Raw genomic sequence first — 20729 nt, forward strand, 5'->3', positions numbered from 1 at the left:
GTACTCAGAAAGGAGGCAATGTGGATCTTGAGGTTTGGGATGGCAACCCCTTCAGGGTTAAATGATAATATTGACTATATGCCTCTCTTGCAATAGGCTGTGCAATGTACTCATTCTTGTTTGCACTGTGGAATTCTTGGAATAACAGGTACAGTTATAATTGTTAGTTTCATATTCTGAAGTGGAAATTCTATATCTTGAAACTGATCTTAATGTAAGGGGTAGTAAGTCTTAACAGGACTTTTACCACTGTCTTTAAGAGAAAAACAGTCTAATTAAGCCCAATTTAATTTGGTTAAAGTCAGGTGATTAGAAAATACCCTATATATGCCTTGAAAGGTAGCATACCTGTTAGTCTTCTTTGGACAAAGTCAGGGAGAGGGAATCCTCCAGAGAAGTCTCCAAGGGTTTGTAAGTTTGTTTTCCTGCTTGATCATCATTGGGTATCTAAGTACAGAGAATCTCGCCATCATTTTTAAACCAGCTGGTATGTTTTTGCCATTTTTAACTAGTCAGTTTATGGTATCCAGTTCTTTTGTCTGATTATAAAACTTATGTACTTATGTATAGGGAGTTTTATTTTTAGGACAATTTAGCCTGTTCTGAAGTTTTTAATTAGCTAATTCACACTATTTTAAAAAATTGGCAACATGTAAAATTGTATTTTAAATGCTTTGGTGTACATTAGATATCATTTATCCTGTATTTTATATTTTATATTCTCCAGTTCCCTTGATAAAGACTCTGTCGAAACACATTGGGAATTCGACTGGTGCAGCTGTTCCTTTTTTTGTTTTGGTTCCAGCCTTACAGCTGTTTTTCTGATCCCTACTGGTATTGTCTCTCTTCTCCTGTGTCTCTGTCTCTCACTCACTCACACGCACACCCCTACCTCTGCAAGCAGCAGCCAATGAAGTGGCGCATAGGTGGAGAATGTCAGGAGTGCCCTAGCTGCCTCTTACAGTCCCCTACAATAGACAACTCAAGACACAGATGACGAGGATTCTTTCCAAGGCTTTATTCCTTTATTACTTAATGACTCTTACAGATACTAATCACTAGCAACTAAGCAAGGAACTGCACTGGGGTAGATAGCAGAGTAGCCTAAGCTCCAGGTAAGGTGGTTGGTCCCCGTTTGAAGGAGAAGCACGGGAAGACTGTGAACTTATGGGCTGTGGAGGGGTCCTCCCTCTTTCCCTTGGGTCTACGGGAGGTGGCCATTGCTTGTGCGCCAAACGGGCGCTACGCCTCCTTTCCACGCCCTCCATCGCTGATCGCTTCCTGCGTCTACGTTGAGCATCTAGCAAGCCCCGCTCCCGCACTCTCTCGATGCCAAGGTCACTATCTCAGGAATGCTGGCAGGAGGAATCTCTGCCAGCTGCTGTGCCTGTGAGAGATGAGCGAGCTCCTCTCCCATGGATTGCTGTTCTTCCTCAGAATCAGAACTGCTCTGGGGCTCTATAGGCTCAGTTTCCACCCTGACAGAGAACCTCTGAGTGTGAGGGTGTTGTGCGCCATGTTTTTAAGAAGTAGACATTACCAGGGAGGTTGGGGGAGATGTGCTCCCTCAAAGAGGCTTGCCCCCTCGTGGGTGAGCTTCCAGCTGTCTGGCCTGGCCTCTCTCTGGACCCCTCCTGACCCCTTCTTTCTATCCCCCACGCTACCGTCTGTCCCTGGATAAGGGCGCTCAGGCACTGGCAGGTAACGCCCACCCCTCCCGCATGTTTGTACTGCATGGCCGCCTGTCTGTCTGCATGCCCCCTGCAGTGTTGCTGGGAGATCAGGGTGGTGCCGTGGAGAAGTCAGTGGATCCAGTCCTGCTCTGGCCAGTTTCAGGCCGCCCCTCCCTCCTGTGCAAAGAGCTGACCCAGAACAGGCTGAGCTCAAGGCACTGACGTGGGATCAGGGGGCTTGGTGTGATCATCTCCCCGAATCCTGCAGGGGACGGTGGGTTGACCTCCAGAATTAAGGGTGGGGTGATACCGCGTGAACACTCCAGGCTGAGCGTGTCAGACAGGCCTTCTCAAGGGCTCTTGTCCATCTTGGTTCCTGGAGGACACCCAAATAACCTGGAGCTGGACCTGAATGGCCCCCGAGGGCAGTACGGAGAGCTCCAGGAACAGCCGCTTCCCTCCAGGCCTTTCCTGAGCTGTCCAGTCTCTTGTGCCAGGTGGCCCAGGACCCATCGCCTCCTTCCCACCCTGGTGGCTGAGAGGAGCAGCCAGAGGAGAAACTGGGAGACATGCGGATGTTACTTAGGGTAGCTTTGAAGGGTTTCCTTAACTTCTAAAAGGAAAAGAGCCAGCATTAAGTACCTTTCCCTGCCCCCAGCCCCAGAAACACTCAGCTTCTCTTTTCTTGATAAATCCGGACACTGAACCCAGAGCCCTGGTTTAACCTCTGGATGTTGTGTGTGCAGTGAAGGCTCAACGTGCTTCTAGTCCCCATTGCGGGGAGCAGCTTTGTTCTTCCCCAGGAAACAGGGCTGGGGGGGGGGGCTCAGCCTCCTTCCACAGCTGTGTGTTGGGCCTCGTGGGGAGCAGGGGGATGGCGGCAGGGGGTTGCACACCTTACTCTTGCATGCACGTGTGCCCCTTTCATTACTGCCCTGCTGGCTGGTGCTGGAGCATCTGTGCCTGTGTCATGTTGGGTGGCTTTTACAAAGTGGTGCTTTTCCTGTTTTCTTCGTATGTTTTTTGTGGAACCCCCCTGGCCGATGGCTCCCCCCGCCCTTTCCTGCTAGGCAAACTGGAGAGGCTGCGCAGCTTGGGGCTTCCTTGTAAACTTGGGCACTCAGCACATGGAAAGCCCGGCCTCTCCCTCTCTGGCTGCTGGGAATGGAAAAGCCTCAAGTTCAAATTTCCACCTCTGCCGTAGAGCTCCTGTCCAGCCCCTCCCTCCCAGCCTCCATTTCCCCATCTGTAAAAGGGGAATTGTTTGCCCTAAAGTGCAAAAGAAATGAACATTTCAAATGAGGGGAGCCTTAGGAGGGCCAAGCGGCCGAGTGGATGCTGACGGGGGGCAGGGAGCTTTCAGGAACACTCATGATTGCTTGGCGGGGGGAACAAGCTGCCCCTCTGGGCTCAGGGCCCCCTCCAGCCCGTTCACCGCTCCTCTATGGGAAGGGAAGTTAATCTGTGCCGTTTCTCTCTCCGTTGCACCCCCTGGTGGCAGGTCCAGCACTGAACGCCACAGAATGGGCAGCGGGACGAACCCGCTCCTCTTGAGGCGAGCGGAATTGCTGGCGGGCGAGCAAGCGACGGGGAGCGCCACGAGGCCCCTCCGGCGGCTTGGGAATGAACCTGTTTCTGTGCGTCCCCCGCTGCGCAGGGCGAGATGATCGACCGCATCGAATATAATGTGGAGCACTCGGTGGACTACGTGGAGCGGGCCGTGTCGGATACCAAAAAAGCGGTCAAGTACCAGAGCAAAGCCCGGCGGGTGAGCATTGTGTGAGCATGTGTGGAGCAGGTGCCGGGCTGGAGCCCCTCTGCCTCGGCCCCGGGGCGTGAGAGCAGGGGCTGGGTGGTGCGGCAGTCAATGCCCTTGCCCTGCGAGGACAGGTTTTGGCCTCGCTTTGGCTGGCTTGGCGCCGCTTGCATTGGAAAACACAAAGCAGCTTCCAGAACCAAGGGACGGGTCACGTTTTTCTCCTGCCTGTCCCCAGAACCAGGGCTGAGCATAAGCTGTCCCGTTTGCGCTACCCTTCACCTGAACAGTCTTTCTGCGATCTCGTCCCACCTGGGGACCTCTGGCGGTCTTGGACTACAGCTCCCAGCATCCCTGACCATTGGCCCTGCTGCCTGGGGGCACCGGCAGGGAGGGCTGATGGTGTCCAGCCAAGACGCCAAGGGGTGCGCCCCTCCCACAGCAGGAGAGGCTCCCGTAGCACTATCCGTTCGCCCCAACTGGTCTCTCGGCGAGGTCGGGGGCGGCTTGCGTCCCTCTTGGTGCACCGCGGCCCAGCCCCAGCTTCTCCAAGATGTAAGGGGGCAGCTCCAGCGACCCGAAGCAGAACCTGCTGTTCTGTAGCCAAAGCTTCTGGGGAACTGGAGTGGTCAGGCTGTGTTTGGTTGAAAGCTTTTTGGCCCCCGCTTTTCAGCCAAAAAGGTTCACCACGCGGCTTGTGCACAGTCAGCAAGAACAAGACTGCCGCAGCCTGCAGGTTTTCAGTCTAAAGGACATGGCCCAAAAGGCGAGCGGGAGGGGAGAGGAGAAAAGCAAGCTGTTCTTGAAGTTAAAAAGAAATTCTTCAGACGTTCAGATGAAATGGGAACCGTCCAGGGAGAGGAGGAGCCCGATGGAGCGGCCCCGCTTACCCTCTCCTTTGGCACTAGCATGCTTCACCTGCTCAGGAGCCCCCTTTTGTTCACAATGTCCTTGCTGTTGCTTCCTCCCCTTGCAGAAGAAGATCCTGATCATCATCTGCTGTGTGGTGCTGGGCATTGTTATCGCCTCCACCGTTGGCGGGATTTTTGGCTAGAAGCCTGTGGCCTGGACTGTTTCGGGGAACACGGAGGTGAAGAGGTGTGCCGGCCACGCCACCTGGCCTGCCCACGCCCCCGCTCACACCCCACAGCCGCCGGGGGGGGGGGGGAGCAGGCGGACCCGCACTTCTGTCTCCAATGCATGATTGTTTGTGTTCACACAGCGTTTCAAGTACAGTGTGTGAGGGGGAGCCAGCGAGTGTGCGTGCGTGAGATGCAGCAGCAGCACGGAAGCCTGTTTTTTGCAGCTCACCTGTCTGCTCCCCTCTTCCAGCTAGGGAGGGGACACTCCCCCCATCTCGTTTCAACCCATGCGAGGCCCTATTTTCCTTCCTAAAGGCGAGCTTGCTTCAATCGCTATGCACAATCTAGCCTGGGCCTGGCCATCACCCACACAAAACGGAAGTGAAGCTCTTCTGCAGCGGCTGCTGTCCCCACCCACCCCCGCGCCCAGACCGGGCCAGTCTTCCTTGCTCTCTTCAGCCATGGCGCCTGCAAGGACCTCGTGCAGGCGGGGTAGGCCCATTGGGCTCAGCTGAACTGCTCCGTCTTCTCCCAGCACCGCAGGTGCACAGGGCAGATGGGAGAGCTGGCTCATGTCTTCCCTTACTTCAGACAGTTCTGCTCCGGGCGCCATTTCTTTCCATGACCACCTTACCCCCAACCCCTGCTCCGAATTCTCCCCACCAGCACCCCACTGACTGGCCATTCCTCTTAGGTATTCAATAATTTATTTGCACTGCAAGGCTAGGACCGGTTTCAGGGGGCCCTTGGGCAAGACCCCCTCCTTCGGCGAGGCCGCCTTCTCACCAGCTGCTCTGCTCCTCCTCGCTCCCACTTGCCTCCCCTCCTCCCCAGCACTGTTGCCTGGGCCAGAACAAGAGCAGCAGGGGAACAAGCAGCTTGCCAAGGGGAGGAGGCGGTGCAGCTCCAGGGGGCGCTTGCTGGGGGGCCCTCAGTACATGCCCAACCATGCCCGCGCTTGACACCGGCCTGCACACAGCTTCAGATAGAAACAAAAGCTCTGGCAACGGTGCTCTCAGAACCTGCTAAGCAAAAGGAGGCAGGGCGCTCTGCAGCGGGGTCTTCTTAGAGGTTCACCAAAGGTTTGCAGCTGTGCCACAACAGCAGCACGGGTGGATGCAGTGGCTGGATTGGTGAACGGGTCTCTCGTGGAAGCATACTCCAAACGGGCTGTGCCACTCTGCCTGTTCCCCTCTGGCCACCCCCTGTTCGCCAGGCCCCACCCCTTCCCCCTAATGTCTGATCATCTTGTGCTTTGCTGGCTTTTTTGCCAGACCCCCCCCCCCTCAGGCTGGCATGCCTCTGCCGAGGCTTTGTTACTGGCAGAGCCTGAAGCTACAAGAGGCTGGCATTTTGGCTCCGCCCCTTTTGCCTTCAGCCCCACCCAGCGGTGGACTGCGCGCATGCCCGCACAAGCTTCTCCAAAAGGGATTTGGGAGCCCAGCTGAAAAAGGTTGGCGTACGCAGCAGCAAACCCAGAATTGTACCTAGTGTTAGTCCTGCTGAGAGTTGACCTATTGAAATGAATGGGACATAGGTTAGTCATGACTAACTTGTCCCATTCGTTTCAGTGGGTCTGCTCTCAGAAGGGTGGCCCTGGGCACACACACCCTCCCATGTGCAAAATGGCCCCTGGAAAACCAGCCAGGGTCGCGCCTTCTCCTTCCAGCATTTCCACGTGCCAGCTCAGCCTCGGCCTGCAATCCGCACGCTGGGCACTCCAGCTGGAGCCTTGCAGCTGCTGCCCAGGGCCTCGCTGCAGCTGGGCTGCTCACACTCCTGCCCAGCGCCTGCCCAGTCCTCCCCCACCACCTCCTGCCCTTGCCAAGACAGCCACCCCCGCCCCGATGAGCCAACCCTGCACCCGGCCCTTTCCCTCTGGCTTGTGGCCCCCTTGGGGAGGTGGTCCCTGGCTGTGCAAGGAGCCACCCTGGTGGGAATGCAGAGCTTCTGCACCGATGCCCCTCTCCTCTCGGACAGGGTTGCAGGGCAGGCAGTGGGGGCTGCTGCCGTGTCCCCTGCGAGCAGCGGCCCAGAGCTGCTCGCCATGCCAAGGAGGGGGGAGCTGGCCCGCCCCCCACACCTGAGGACACAGCCACATGGTGCCTCCTGCAGCTGCGTATGCAACACGGTGACTGCCACGCCCGCCCACTGTCGCCTCCCGCCTCGTCTTTCAGCGCCACTCTTCCAGCTGCTTCACAGCAACAGCAGCAGCACCTTGGGAAATGGCAACACACAGGACTGAGCAGCAGTTCTGCAGCCCTCCCCTCTGAAATCGGCAATGGGGGTGATGATGCTGAGAAGCATTTATAACCGGGGGGGGGGGGACTCTGACCTTACTCTGCATCTCAAGGGGGAACGTTCTTTGCATATGGGCTGTTGTATCCAGAAATTGCCCCTCACCACTGGGCTGGGTCCTTGGAGAGCCGGATGAGTTATCACGGTCCAAGAGGAACAGAATCAAAATCATGGGAAGTCACGGTTCCACTCTGTGCTGGTCAGGCCTCAGCTCAAATACGGTGTCCAGTTCTGGGCACCACCCTTAAAAGGATTCAGATAAATCGGAACCAGGGAAGAGCGACAAAGACTATCGGGGGGCTAGAAATGAAGCCCCGAGAGGAAAGATGGAAGGAAGGGGGTATGTTTAGCCTTTAGAAGAGAAGGCTGAGGGGCACAGGGCATGATAGCACTTTTCAAGTCCCTAAGGAGTTGCCACAGCTTGTTCTCCATCTTCCAAGACTGTAGGACACAAAACGATGGGGTTTGGCTACAGGGAGGCAGATTTTGGTTGAACCTCAGGAGAAGCATCCTGACGGACAGAGCAGTTAGACTATGGGGAGATGGTGGCCCTCCATCCCTGGAGGCCTTCGAGCAGAGACTGGGCAGCCACCGGTCAGGGAAGCTTGAAAGTGGATTCCTGCATGGAGCAGAGGCGTGGATTCCATGGCCTCGGTGGCCCCTTCCAACTCTAGGATTCTACAAACAGTGCAGCCTACAAGCTTCCAGGAACTGGACTGATTGTTGTCAGGCCTGTGCTTGCAGCATCAGTTGTTGAGAAACTGGCTCCTCCCTGCTGAGGGTCGAACAGTCTTCCTTCCTTCTCCCTCCATCCTGCAGAAATCACCCCTTTCTGCAGAGTAGATCTGATTAAGCTTCATGCATGCTGTTCCACCCCCCTCTGGAGCTGTTGGGCCTAATTCTTCTCTCTTCCTCCATGATCTTGATTTTCTCAACTGGCACGATGGCAGCTGTAGCCCCCCCCCCCCCAAAACACGCCTGCCTTTGTTGCATCTCAAAAGGGAGTCATCGGAGGCGTGCACTTTGTGCTTCAGGAAGCTGCGTCGCTCTCCAGACCACAACAGCAGCTGGGTTGGTCATCTTTTTCTTTTTTTAAAAAGGGAGAACTCAAGTGCCACCACAGTCCCTCCTGCTGCAGTATTCAGCTTTTGTGCAGGAGGGGACACCTGACCGGGGATGTGTCTTTTTAGGGGCCTCCCCGGAGTCATCTTGTGAAGCAAGTGCCCTCGCCTCTCCTGTGCCCTCAGACTTGCCTTGCTTTCTGTCTTGGTGGATTTGGGACAGCCTAGCTGTTACCCCCTTTCTGTACTCCAGTCGCTGTCCTTCCCTGCTTAGTTAAACACTCCACCCCACCCCTCTCCAAAACTTTGGAGGAAAACAGCTTCCTTTTACAGATGGAATTTTATGTGGAATAAAAAGTATATCTGTGAAGCACCTATGACTCTTCTGTGAACTGCACCACCCGGGGGGGGGGGAGACTGCACCCACATTTTGACTGCTGAGCTGGGCATTGAGCATCCTAATTTTAGCATTCTGCATCTCTTGACTTGTACACACCTGAGTAGTTTCTTTTATCGCATACGTTCTCAGGTGTCACTCGTTACAAGAAGGGGCAAGCTGACAGAGCCCCTCTCCCCTACCCAGCGTCAGTGTTGTAGGAAGAGCAATCATATGGCCCCTAGACAGCCTCTGGGGGGCCATAGGATAGACAGCATGCTGACCTCAGACCCAGGAGTCCAAGCTCCTTGCCCCTCCCCCTCACAGCTGCACAGAGGGAAGGATAGAAAGGGGGCATTCCTGTGGGTGGGGACTGGGCAGGCTGGCTTACGGGGAACCCTCCGGCCTCCCTCCCGCACTGCAGAGCCCCAGCTACATGGGCAAAAACACCCATCTAGCAAAAATGCAGAGTGGGAGATGCGCTCTGCCTAGGATGCCCATCAGCCCGCAAGACCAGAGGCTAACAGGCATCCCAATAGGATTGTGCCCTAAGCCACTTTTCTGGTGCTCGACATTTCTAGCAGACAGCTCACACACACTTTGGAGCCATGAGGGCTAGGAATTTGACAATAAGAATGAAGGTATGAAGGAAGTTGGGGTCTGCATGCACCACTCCACCCTGGGGGACTTCACCGTTCAACAAATGCCCGGGGGGCTCGCAAGGAGCACGAATGCCCAGCAAGCCACAGAGCATGGCAGTCTGGCAGGAGACCCAAGGCGTTTGTGCTGGAGCAGCTTGTGGGCAGAGATCAGAACATCAGAAGAGCCCTTGGCACGGTAGTGGCAGGACGGCCGGAATTCAGCTCCCCCAGCGTGGCCCCACCAGTGTGCCAGACTGCCAACGGCCACGCTGGCCAGGAGCGACAGAAGCTGCAGTCCAACATGGCCAGAGGGCACCAGGCTGGGGAGGCCGGCTTCGCCAGCGTTCTCCCTCCCCACAGCCCTCTGCCAACACGCGGCACCGTCATGGTGCGCCAGAAAGTGAAGCTGAACTCCAGCGTCTCCGTGTGTGTGTGTGTGGAGGGGAGTGGAGTGGAGACACATGACACAGGGCCCACGTCGCAGCAATCCTCCGCCATCATAGGAGCATTTATCTTCAACGTCCCCTGCAAGAAAAGCACTTTACCTCCACATGACAGGGCTCCTTATATTTCAGCTTCTCTTATACCAGGGATGCAGAACCTCTGTCAGACCAAGTCCCATTCCAGAGAAGCACGCAGAGTCTGCATCCCCATGGTGGGCGGGGCCAAAGGCAAAAGGGGCGGGGCCAAAATACCCACCGACTGAGGCTGAAAGCTCCTCCTGCCAGTAACTAAGCCTTAGGGGGGAGATTTGCACCGTTTAGAGTAAGGGAAAGAGCTGCACGGAAGTCAGGAAACCACCAAACCATAGGCCACTGGGGGCCCGGGAAGGAGGTGTGGCCTTCTGGGGAGCCCTGGGAGACCAGACGGGGACCCCAGGCCTGAGGCTTTGCACCCTTGTTTCATGCCATTTGCTTCAAAGCCTTTGGGGAAACGAGGCCCCAGCAGGAGTTTCCTAGCCAAGGGACAGTGCGCCCCACAGCACCCTGAACACGCCGGCGATTGGTGCAAGCGGTAGTTTCCAAGGCCTCGTTTAATAGGGAGCTGGTGCAGTAGAGGGGCTAACCTGGAGCAGCCTGTGACGGAGAAGGGCGTTGGAAAGGAGCCTTCTGGCAGGCAGGCAGGCAGTCACGGCCAGCTGGGAGGTCCCACACTGTCTCTTTAATCCAGAGCTCGTACGAAAGGAGAGGCTGGGCCGCTGGGGATGGGGGGGGGGGGGGGCTACCAGCCTGGAGGAGGCCGTTCGTGTACAGGGCCTCTGCTGGTCTCCACCCCCGCAGCTTACGAGGGGGACGCTGACTGGCGCCAAGCACTGTGCAGGACTCGCACGGTGCAGCTGGCCACGCAGAAGGTCAGAAGTGAGGCCGCCGCTTCCGGCCGGTGTATTTTGTGTCGGCCCGCACATCCCTGCAGGTGAAATGTGAAGAGGGGGAATGTTAATACCTTCGGAAGAAAGGAGAGGGGAGTCCTGCAGTGTTTATCTTCTGGATAAGCCCTAGAGTGCCTCTGTTCCCTTACGCCAGGCTTGTCCAACCAGGTGCCATCCAGATGTGTTGGAGTACAGCTCCCATCATTCCTACACAGCATGGGAAGGCTGTGCTAAGCTGCGGGAGCAGAGAATCTTTGGCTGGGGGGGACGCAGAGCCCAGACTTACTTGCCCTGGCGCCGTCTTCGCTCTTTCTTCTCACACACCCAGTCCCGGCTTTTCTTAGCCGACTTCCCTCTGGCATTTCTAAAGCGTGTCCTGGAGGGGAACAAGAGTAACGTCAGAAAGCGACGCCCATCCAAAGTAGCCCCCGGTTTGGTTCAGCCGTGGACTCCCCAAACGGCCTCGGGCACAGCTGCTCACTTCCCTTTCCCTGTACCACTGCACTAGAGGAATAATTCTGCTAGCCTGCCTTACAAAGTTGCTGCAAAGAATCCAGCAACAACGCCTTACAAAGCTCTTTGAAAAAGGCTATGCAAATGTGTAACGAGTACTTCTAGACCGATACTCATTTTTTTTAAAAAGTCACAGGTTAAAAGCAGGGGCGGGGGAGTGCACTTGTCCTCCAGATATTTTGGCCCAAAAGTCCTATCAGCCCTGGCCAGCCTAGCCAACAGTGAGGGATCCTGGGAGTTGTTGGTCAAAACATCTGGAGGGCCACAAGCTGCCCACCCCGGTTTAAAGGAACACCACTAAAATCATACAATAAAAAGTAAAGAAGTGGCTGGAAAGACGGAACCAAAAACCAATATAGGTCAGGGCAACCAAAAACAGGTCTCTGTTTTCAAAGGCTGAAAACATTTTTTTTTTTCATTTCAACAGTTCTGAAAGGTTGAAACAAAGGTTTCAAAGGCTGATTGCAATTGAAATCAGCCTGCCTCAAAAAGCCAACAAGGCAGCAGCTGTACAAACTTTTATTGGAATAGAGTTCCATGGCACTGATGGGGGCTACTGTAGAGAAGGCCATGCTACTGGTGAAGGCCAATCCAGCCTCCGCTTAAGACAGAAGCCAGAGCAAAGCCTCATCAGACAATCTTAGCCACAAGGGAAGCTAATACAGGAGGAGATATTCCCTCCCCAAGGAGGGAGCCAGGACCCAAACCATTTAGGGCTTTCAAGGTTAAAAACCCAGCACTTTGAATTGTGCCTGGAAGTGAACCGGCAGCCAGCACAGATGCTTCAAAAAGAATAAGGTGTGAGAATACTGCAGGCCGACCACTGCATTCTGCACCAGCTGAAGTGCCTGGACAGTCTTCAAGGGCAGTCCCATGTACAGCACACTGCAGTAGCCTAATCTGGAGATCAACAAAGCATAGGTGACAGTTGCTAGGTCTTCCAGCAGCAGACTTATCAGCCCAGTAACACAGCTAGCTTACTATTCAGGGCATTTGTTGGAATCTCACTGAGGGGTGTTTCCGCTAGCACGGTGTAAGAGGCAGGAAAACATGGCAACCCAGAGCTGCTGGTCGCCATGACAATGATCCTCTGGCCATTGCTGTTTGTCTCTCCTACAAGCTGCGAAGGGGGTGGAGGTTGCCCTAGGCTGCTACTGAGGAGGAGACATGGCTGCGAGGAGCAGCGGCTTGAGGCAGCCTGTTGCTTTTCACAGCCACCCTGAGAGGTAGGCTGCAATTATTCCCATTTCACAGCTGGAGGAAGTGAGGCCCAGAAATTGACTTGCCCCCGGCAACACGGTGAGCTGCTGCCAGAGATGCGGCTTGGTCTCCCAGCTCTGTTCAATTCATCTCCACCAAACCTGCCTACACATCTGGAGGGCACCAAGCTGGCTTGCTCCCCCCCACCCCCCCACCCAAATTCAAGCTGGACAACCCTGCCCCTCGGCACCTTTCATTGGTGAACTTTGCCCGGGCTGCCTCTTCTTCGTTGCGCTCTGCACCGAGGCCCTGCAAAACACACAACATTTGCTGCTGCAGGGGCAAGAGCAGCGGCCGGGAGAATGCAGCAGCCAGTGCCATGCAGGAGGGCACGGGAAGGCGATGCACTTGTGGGGGACTGGAGAAAGGCAACAGGCACGCAAGCCATGGGCCACCTCACGCTGGAGACACAGAGGCCAGGCTTGGGGAGCCTCCTTTCAAAAGGGGGTGCTCACGAGCCTTTGCACCAAGGACAGACAACTCAGCAACATGGAACTGCTTCAGCCACCCTAAGCGGTCTAGAACAGGGGTCACACCTCTTGCAGCCTGAGAGCCAGAGTCGATTTCGGAGAAGCTCTTGGGGGCCGCGCTGCAGTGGTGGGTGGGGCCAAAACCAGCACAAGTTACCTTAACGCTCTTCCTGCCAGTACGAAGCCTTAGGAAACACATTTCAATCTTTTAGCAGGGGGAGGAAACTCATGCAAAAGCCGGAAAACCACCAAACGGTCAACTGTTGGGGGGGGGCATGAAGCAGGAACCCCCTGGTGACGTGTTGACACCTGAGGAATCCCAGAGCGCCAGATTGGGACCCACGTGGGCCAGATTTCTGCCCTTCAGCCTGAGATTCAACGCCTCTGGCACAGAGAAAGCGCTGCCTCATCGTACTTCCCTGTTTGGCGCTAGCTGCCCCACTTCCGCCGCCCGCGACCCAGCGCTAAAGAGACTTAGAAGCTGGGGAGATGGCAGCAGAAGGTGCTCCAGAGTTACGGGGCCCTATCAAGCATCTCTCTTGGCCCCCCGTTGTACAGACCGGAACCAGAGCATGGGCTCCTCTGGCATCTCTGCCGCTTCCACACCGCTGGGCCGCGCCGGACAAAGGCACCATCTCTAACCGCCCCACATCAAGTGTCCCCATGGGTTTTGCTTACCTTTGGCAACACATCAGTTGTGCCAACAAAGAGACAGAGAAAGAACCTGGGGAGAGAGAGCGGGATGTGTAATGAGGATCAAACACAGACCCTGAGGCAGGGGGTGCTTTTTAAATGCAGCTAGCTGGGTCCGAGGAGGTGGGCAGCTGGCCTCATCCAGCACCGTCTCATGAACAGCCGTTCTCCAAGATCTCCAGCAGTGAGTAGTTCCCCCGCCCCCCAAAGTTGATACATGATCTCTGAATGGGGGTCAAAGAGCAGGCCGGGGTCCCTCCCCACTAAGTGCCCTTCTGGGGGAATCACGCCAGAAAGGGAGGCCTGGAAGGAGCTTCAAGGAAGCTAGCTGCCTTGGAGAACTGAGCTGGAGGACTCGGGACCTTCCTGGTACAGAACTCAAGCAACCCGCATCATTCCCAGCCCCTGGCTATGCTGATGGGAGCGGCAGTCCAACAGACCTGGGGGCCCTGGCTGTGGGGGGAGGCCGGGTCAGGGGGTTTCCCGCACTCACAAGCGAGCAGCGGAGGAAGAGCCCGGCTGTGACAGCTTCCCTTGTTACTCTGGGCCGGGGTGTCGAACCTTTGGCCTGTGGGCCCAGCCTGGGTTCCCCAGATGGCCACACCCCCTTCCCCAGCCCCCATCTCTGCATGGCTTCCTGGCCTTTGGAGGGCTTTCCCCATTCTTTGGCCGGCCCATCACTAGAAGGCGGCCCCCAGAAGCTTTTCTGAAATGGAACTCAGCCCTCACGCTGAAAGAGGTTTGATACTCCTGATCAGGGCCTGGGAGCTCCCACAGGATCCCAAGGGCCCCCCCTCCAGAAACAAGGAGCCCTGCCCTCCCTACACCGACTGCCCCAGCTTCTCCAGTTGGAGAATGACTCACTTCTTGGCCTTGGCACTGTTGGGGTAGTCCACCACCATCCCGCCAGTGAAGCCCGCCTTCATGGCTTGGGTAGTGATCAGCTCCAGCTGGTGGGAGAGAAAGAGCTTTCAGGAGTCTGAGTGGCTGGAATGGTCTCTTCCTAGGCACCCAGTCCAGCCACCGGGCTGGGCTCCTCCTCTGAACGGGGCCTCTCCACTCTCCAAAACGCCCCCTCCTCGTACTCAACTTCCCTTTCCATTCCTTGCCTCTCTGCTCCTGCTGCGAATTAGGGGGCCCCAAACCGTGCTAATGTCACACACAGCCAGACATGGAGAAAATGCTCACGTCTCTTAAATAGGCCAGTACAAGATGTTATGAAACCAACCGGAGTCAAAAGGCCTCTGCTTCCTTTCCCTGCGTTGATCTCCCCTTCCCCCGGCTTTCCTAACCTGTTCCCATGAATGTTTCCAGTCGGGCTCACTTCATCCTTTGTCCAAGAGCCTCCTCGAAAAGCACTCTGGCCTGGCCTGACCACACAGCCCTAAATATCATCCTCCTGTGGGAAAAGGCAGGCGATGCTCCATGTGCATAAAAGGAGGTAGACACCACAAAGCCAAGCCTGCCGTCCTAGCCAGATCCTAGAGGAGTCCTGGAAGTGTGTCATCCAAAGTGAGTCCTTGGGGCCACTGGATTTCCAGACATAGCAAGGAACCAGCAGCCCTGGCTGATCAATCCAGAAACACACACCCAGCTCAAAGCAAGCCATAGAGAACAGCAACACTGACTTCTGCCTGCCGGCCTGCCTGCCCTCAGGAACTCCAGGCTTTGCTGCATCAGGCCTTCAACCCAAAAGAAACTCACCTGCTGAGAATTTTCTGGGTACAACTGTAGCACAGCACGGGCTCCTCGGGTCTAGAGGAAGAAAAGTTTGTTAGGAACAGCTGTGCACCACCCTGCAACCTGGCAAGGATCTTGATGTCATGCACTGAGCACACTGAAGAGAAGGGGGCTGCCTGCTCCGTCATCCATTCGCTCCACCCTCCCATTGTCTCCCCCCGACACACACACACAACTTGCTCTCTTCCTCTGCATCCTTTTCTTTTTCCACTTCTTGACCTGACCCCTTTACTTAGGAGCATGTGAAGATGCTGGAGGCTGTGCAGCCATGCAGTGTCTCAGACCTTCCTTCCTTTCTCAGCAACGGCTTGGAAAAAGGGGGAGGCAAGCAAAAGAAAAAGCAGCCCTTACCAAAGCGGTATAGAGAGTCGAGAAGAACCGATACAGCCGCTTCGGAGGGTTGTGGGTCTTCTTATCGGCATTGCACAGCCACTGCACAGCGGAAATACTGCAAGAGAAAATGGGATTTGAGCAGCCTATCAGGAAGGAAAAGCCCAGCATGTCCCCTTTATAAAGTCTCCCAGCACCACCTTTAGATTGTATTATATTTTTAACCAGCCCAGGAGCAAAGGTGCCGTGGACCAATTACAAAACTAAAGGTGCAATCCTATGCATGTTTATACAGGAAAAAAGTCCTACAACTCCCAGCATTCCCCAGCTAGCATGGCTCCCAGCAGTCCCCATAGCTGGCTGGGGACTGCTGGGAGTTGTATGACTTGTTTTTGCCTAAACATGCATAGGATTGCACCTAAAAAGAATAATCTGCCTCCTCTCATACTATCCTGCCTGTGCACTAAGATCTTCAGAGGAGGCCCTTCTCCAAACACCATCAGTGGGAGAGATACACCATGCGTTTCCAAAGGAGATGGCGTTCTTTGTAGTGGTGCCTCGGCTTTGGAATGCCCCACCCCCCAAGATACAACTGGTGCTGACTTTGCTTTCTTTTTGGTGCCAAGTTAAAATGTTTCTTTTTGTCTGGGTGGGTTAACATTGTAACAATTGAAATTTAAGTTATTTTAAGTTAGTTGTGTTTTTGTTTGGCTTGCTGGTTGCAGAGTTGTTGCTTAATTTGCTTTTTTAATGTATAACTGTATAGTTTTTATGTTGGATTTGTTGTTTGTTTTTAATATCTGGGACTCCTTGTGAATCAACGGCAATTTACACATTTTAATAAGTAAATAAGTAAAATCAACACACAATACAGAAACAACAACAATAAACAGCAAAGGAAAAAACACAATGTAAAACATATAAAAATGGCTGCTAAGTTATAACAGACTTGCAGCCACTGGCTATGGTTAAATTATGTCCCATGGCAGGTTCCTACCTGATACAGCCGTCAAACGTTCCAGGCCGAAAGGGAATTCCTTGGCCCACATCTGCGAGCATCAAGTCTCCCTCCACGTCTCTCTCTGTAGCCACATCTGTTCAAAACAGAGAAGGCAGAGAGAGCTTGCCATTTCTGCCTGAACTTGCCAGCCCAAGGCAGGAAGGCTCATGTCAGAGAGGTGGATGGGCCAGAACCTACTCACCCAGCATTGCAGAGCTGATGTCCATGCCAACCCAACAGTGCCCCTCCTCCGAGATGTAATCACCACTCAAACCAGAGCCGCAGCTGGCAGGGAAGAACACAGGTCGAAATAACAGGATGGAAGTTCAGAAGCTTCTGAGCCGCATGCAGTGAACAGTGGCGCTCAAGAGCGTCTGTGTGCAGCCCTTTGGCTCATGAAATGTGGCTGCCACAAAAGAAGTATGGGGCAAACAGGCCTGGTATCAGTGCCTGGGCTGGGCAATGACACTGGAGGTCACCGCAGCACCCTTCCTTATTTTTAATAGCATTTTCTAGTTGGGACACCTGTCCGGGCATGTACATGGTTACAGACCCTCATTTTATTATTATTATTATTATTTATTATATATGGTTACAGACCCTCATTTTATTATTTTGACTTTAAAAATCTGTTACCCATTTCTACAACAAAATGCTGCTTATTCCCCAGGAAACATGTTTAGCATCAGGGCAGAAGAAGCAAACTCCATTTTATCCCTGTAGTCATGATGGTGTTTTGATTTCAGTTAAAAATGTGGAACGGCTCATGCTCACGAGTATTTCTTTTTGTAACAGGGTTGGCAAATAGATTTGCGGGGGGGGGGAGCAAGGTTGCTCAAACATAGTAGCATTTGTAACGTATGGAATGGTGGGGGAGGGTGGGGAAGAGACATATTAACTGTGTGCTTCACAACCGAAGGAACATACACATGGCTGTCTAAAGCCCCTCACCTCCCTCTGGTAAGGCCATTATGTCCCAGTCTAAAATTACCTAGCTCCGCCACCGCCCCACATCCACACTTTCAAAAAGAAAAGGATCGCAGGCTCCTGGTGACAGGGAAGCCCCCTCTCTGCCCATAAGGGGGGGCAATACATTCATCTGATGGCTCTTTGCCTCTTCAGCATCCAAAGCCAACTGTTGCTGTCTGAAATAACAGTAGTTTCCTAGTAAGGCAGACAGGCCTGAAACTAGCTTTTAAAAGTTGGACGCTAAAAGGAGTTGTCCAGCTTCTGCTTGGTTTTGGTAGGCTGTAGAAATAGGCTGTTGTGATTCTCCAGTGAACATAATCACCCCACGGACTAGAAAAATTACACTCCCGTGTTGGTGGGTAAGAGGAGGAAGTAGCAACACCCTCCCATTACAGTGAAGCAAGCTTACCCAACATCTAGCAAGAAAGATGGACGATCTTCTGGGAGATCCAACAGTTCCACAGCCCGTTCAGACATCTGCGACTGAATTTCAATCATTCGAGAGCTGGAGGACAGACATATCCCAAAACTGGCAGTGAACAAATCCATGCGCAGGGGAGTGTCTCGCATGGAGGTTTACAGATAAATGCATCACCAGGACACTTCTTTTTAGCCTTGCCTTAAAAGTGAAAGGGGATGAGGGTACACAAATAACCAACATTCCACGAGCAGCAGCAAGACACATTCCATATTAAAGGCACAATCCTATGCATGTTTAGACAGGAAAAAGTCCTATAACTCCCAGCATGGAATTGTAGGACTTTTTCTGCCTAAACATGCATAGGATTGTGCCTTTAATACGAGCAAGGCAGAAGCAACAGCTTCCCTTAGCAGCTCCATTAAAAAAACATTTAAAGGTGTTGTTCTTTTTTTGTCCACAAGCAAGTCTGGGCAGATGGAGGAGGCTGCCAACAACTGTGGTGGGCTGAATTACTGTATCTCTATGTACCAGCACCACAATTCCCCCCCCCCTCCGACACCCCTAACTCAGTGACATGCAGTGTAGCTACCTTCCTAACAGGGGTGGCCAATACACAGCCCATGGCCACATGCGCCACACACACACACACACACACACCAGCCTTCTGTGAGACCCCATCCTGCTACCGAATTTGTGGCAGCAGCATCCTGGGAGTGTAATTTTGCTTCCAAACAAGGGACGGTTCAAGAGAATCCAACGCTTTATTTTGCTACCGCTGTAGGCACACCACTGATTCTCACATCAAATTCAGCTGCAGCTGGGGGCAGGGATGTGGGCCCCCAGTAGTGCAACCCCCAGAAGTTGTCCACCCTAAATTTAAACCAAACACACACACAGAGACACTGCTTTTGCTCCTCCTGTCCCTTTTCAGGGAGTCAGATCCCTTCACTCCAGACAGCCTTGCAATTCCATTCTGCAAGACAAGTCCGTCGTCACTCTCCTCAAGCCCTTTTTTCCAGTGCCACACTGGCGAAAGCCCAGCTGTACAGGCAAACCATGGAACGCTGTGGTAACCTGATGAGTTTTATTGCTCATTGGTTTCTGTATTGGCTATGATCTGGATGTTTAAGTGATGCATGGTAAGATGTCTTTAAGATACAACATACTTTAAAAAGAAACAAGTTAAATGAAGAAACAGGCTGCTTCCCACACCCAAGGGCTGCCTTACTTGTGCGTATATTTCCAGGCTTCGGCCTCATCATAAAACTGGGGAGAGAAACAGAAATGGGGGTTGAGTCAAAGGAAAAACACAAGAGCCATCCTGCTGGATCAGACCAAATGCTCAGCATTCTTTCCCTCAAAGGCAGGGCATAAAACCAACAGGTTTGTTTATCCCTAGGAGTTGGGAGCTGGACAGGTACACTGCCTCTGAAAATGGAGGTTCTATTTAGCTATCACAGCTTCCCTCCTCACCCCTATTTGCTTTTGCATTGTGTCTTTTTAGACTGGAAAACTGCAGGAAGGAACAGTCTTCTTTTTTTTGACTGCGCATAAACCGCTCCAACAGCCTTTTTTGACTGAGGAGAGGGATTAAAACACTTTAAAGAGATAATAAGTATCCCTAAACAGGTCTCTCCTGTTGCCACAAAATCATCTGGCTTCCTGGGATAGCACTACGCTTCAGGGACTGCAAGCCGAAAACGGTGGCGCCCTCCACATTGGGTGGAGAAACAAGGTGGAGATAAGGAACAACAACAGCAGAAGACCTGCTGGATCAGACCAAGGCTGGACCAATGGGACAAGCATGCTCCTTCTCCACCATGGCCAGCCAGATGCATCCAGGGAACAAAACCACCAGGGCATGAAGGGGAAACGCTCTCCCCACCTTCCCCTCACATTCTTGGAAAACTGGTATTTGGAAGTAGACTGCCCCTGAAAATGGCAGCCCCCTTCCACATATCATAGCTCTATTTGCCTAAGTCCTGATGGCTATATGCTACCTTCAGGCTCAGAGGCAGCGTGTTTATGAGCACCAGTTGCTGGGGAACATGGGTGGGAGGGTTATGCTATTACGCTCACAGCCTGCTTGTAGGCTTCCTACTGGGGCATCTGGTTGGCCATTGTGGCAACAGAACGCTGGACAAGATGGACCCTCAGTCTGATCCACTCTGGCTCTCCTTATATTTCTCCTTATCTTATAGAGCTGGTGCCCTCCAGATGTGTTGGACAGCAACGCCCAACATTCCCAGCCAGTACTGGCTGGGAATGATGGGAGTTGTAGTCCAACACACTAGGTTGGGGGAAGGCTGCTATAGCTAATAAAAGCATAGGAACAGTGCTTAATTTGCCGGCCTTCTGCTTCTCACACCACCCAACCGCAGCCAGACCGCTGGGCACGAGGAACCCAAAGGCAGATGGCTCCTGGGCATGGAAGCTCCGTCCCTGGCCTCACCGCTGCGGGGACTCCCCCCTTCTCCGCCTTCGGGTATTGCAGCCCTCCCCAACCGGGTGCCCTTTATAATTTTTGGACTACATTGTCCATCAACCCCAGCCAGTAGAGCCCATGGCTGGTGAAGGCATTAGAAAGGCCTAAGTCAGTCTGCCCCCAACCCGGTCCTCTCCAGAGGTGCTAGACTACAACTCTCAGCATTCGTGACCATTGGCCATGCTGCTGGCTGAGGCTGATGGGAGTTGGCGTCCAATGCAGCTGTGTAAATGGAGACTCCATTTTCTGAGGCAACCTAGCTCAGCCTTCCCGCAACCCGGGGACCCTCTAGAGGGGGGGACTACAACTCCCAGCACCCCCCGCTCAGCTGGCTGGGGGTGCTGGGAGTTGTAGTCCCGCCCCTCTAGAGGGCCCCAGGGTCGGGAAAGGCTGGCCTGCCTCTGGAACTTTTCCTTCTCCAAGCGGCCCCCGGACCTCCCCGTTCCCTCACCAGCTCGGGGGGCCCGCGGTGCTCCGGCCTCCTGCCGCAAGCCGCCATGCTCGTTCCCCCGCCTCCTGCGTCACACGTATGCGACGCAAGTTCGGTCGCAGCTCCCGATATACGAAACCTGTAGAGGGGACCGCGGCCGCG

The 20729-nt window shown here is 54.0% G+C and overlaps 2 protein-coding genes across 6 annotated transcripts in view; one reads left to right on the plus strand and one right to left on the minus strand.

The window, feature by feature from the left end:
• STX1A (syntaxin 1A) overlaps positions 1-4677 on the plus strand; it is a 67512-nt gene extending 62835 nt beyond the window's left edge. Inside the window, exons 7-8 of one of the 3 annotated variants that reach the window (XR_014786110.1) lie at positions 3175-3441; positions 4406-4677. Coding sequence is in view for 2 of the 3 variants with exons in the window: in XM_084822547.1 (XP_084678673.1) it covers positions 3331-3441; positions 4406-4483 (189 nt within the window). In the remaining variant the exon portion in view is untranslated. The remainder of the gene's footprint in view (positions 1-3174; positions 3442-4405) is intronic. The other 2 variants (XM_084822547.1, XM_084822546.1) reach the window with 2 other exon arrangements.
• Positions 4678-9366: 4689 nt separating this feature from the next.
• BUD23 (BUD23 rRNA methyltransferase and ribosome maturation factor) lies at positions 9367-20670 on the minus strand. Of its 3 annotated transcripts, none has more exons than XM_084822549.1 (12): positions 20589-20670; positions 18881-18918; positions 17641-17736; positions 16465-16547; positions 16260-16356; positions 15284-15380; positions 14897-14947; positions 14057-14142; positions 13178-13223; positions 12220-12278; positions 10543-10632; positions 9367-10294 (listed from the first exon to the last, which is right to left on the minus strand). In XM_084822549.1, exons 1-12 carry the CDS (start codon positions 20634-20636, stop codon positions 10240-10242), a joined length of 846 nt encoding a protein of 281 aa, XP_084678675.1. In that variant the 5' UTR covers positions 20637-20670; the 3' UTR covers positions 9367-10239. The 3 variants fall into 3 exon arrangements, with proteins under 3 accessions (XP_084678675.1, XP_084678676.1, XP_084678677.1); XM_084822550.1 differs by having other exon boundaries at positions 17641-17850; XM_084822551.1 differs by having other exon boundaries at positions 17641-17850; positions 18819-18918.
• Positions 20671-20729: the final 59 nt, after the last annotated feature.

Source organism: Heloderma suspectum, chromosome 16 (assembly GCF_057233095.1).
Source record: "Heloderma suspectum isolate Gila_16-S chromosome 16, 16-S_ref, whole genome shotgun sequence".
Classification (NCBI taxonomy): domain Eukaryota; kingdom Metazoa; phylum Chordata; class Lepidosauria; order Squamata; family Helodermatidae; genus Heloderma; species Heloderma suspectum.

Coding starts and splice junctions, on each gene's coding strand:
- BUD23 (XM_084822549.1), bottom strand. CDS start 20,636: ATGGCGGCTTGCGGCAGGAGGCCGGAGCACCGCGGGCCCCCCGAGCTG. Junction 17,737..18,880: donor GCCTGGAAATATACGCACAA/GTAAGGCAGCCC, acceptor TCTGTCCTCCAG/CTCTCGAATGATTGAAATTC. Junction 16,548..17,640: donor TCTTTCTTGCTAGATGTTGG/GTAAGCTTGCTT, acceptor CTTCCCTGCCAG/CTGCGGCTCTGGTTTGAGTG.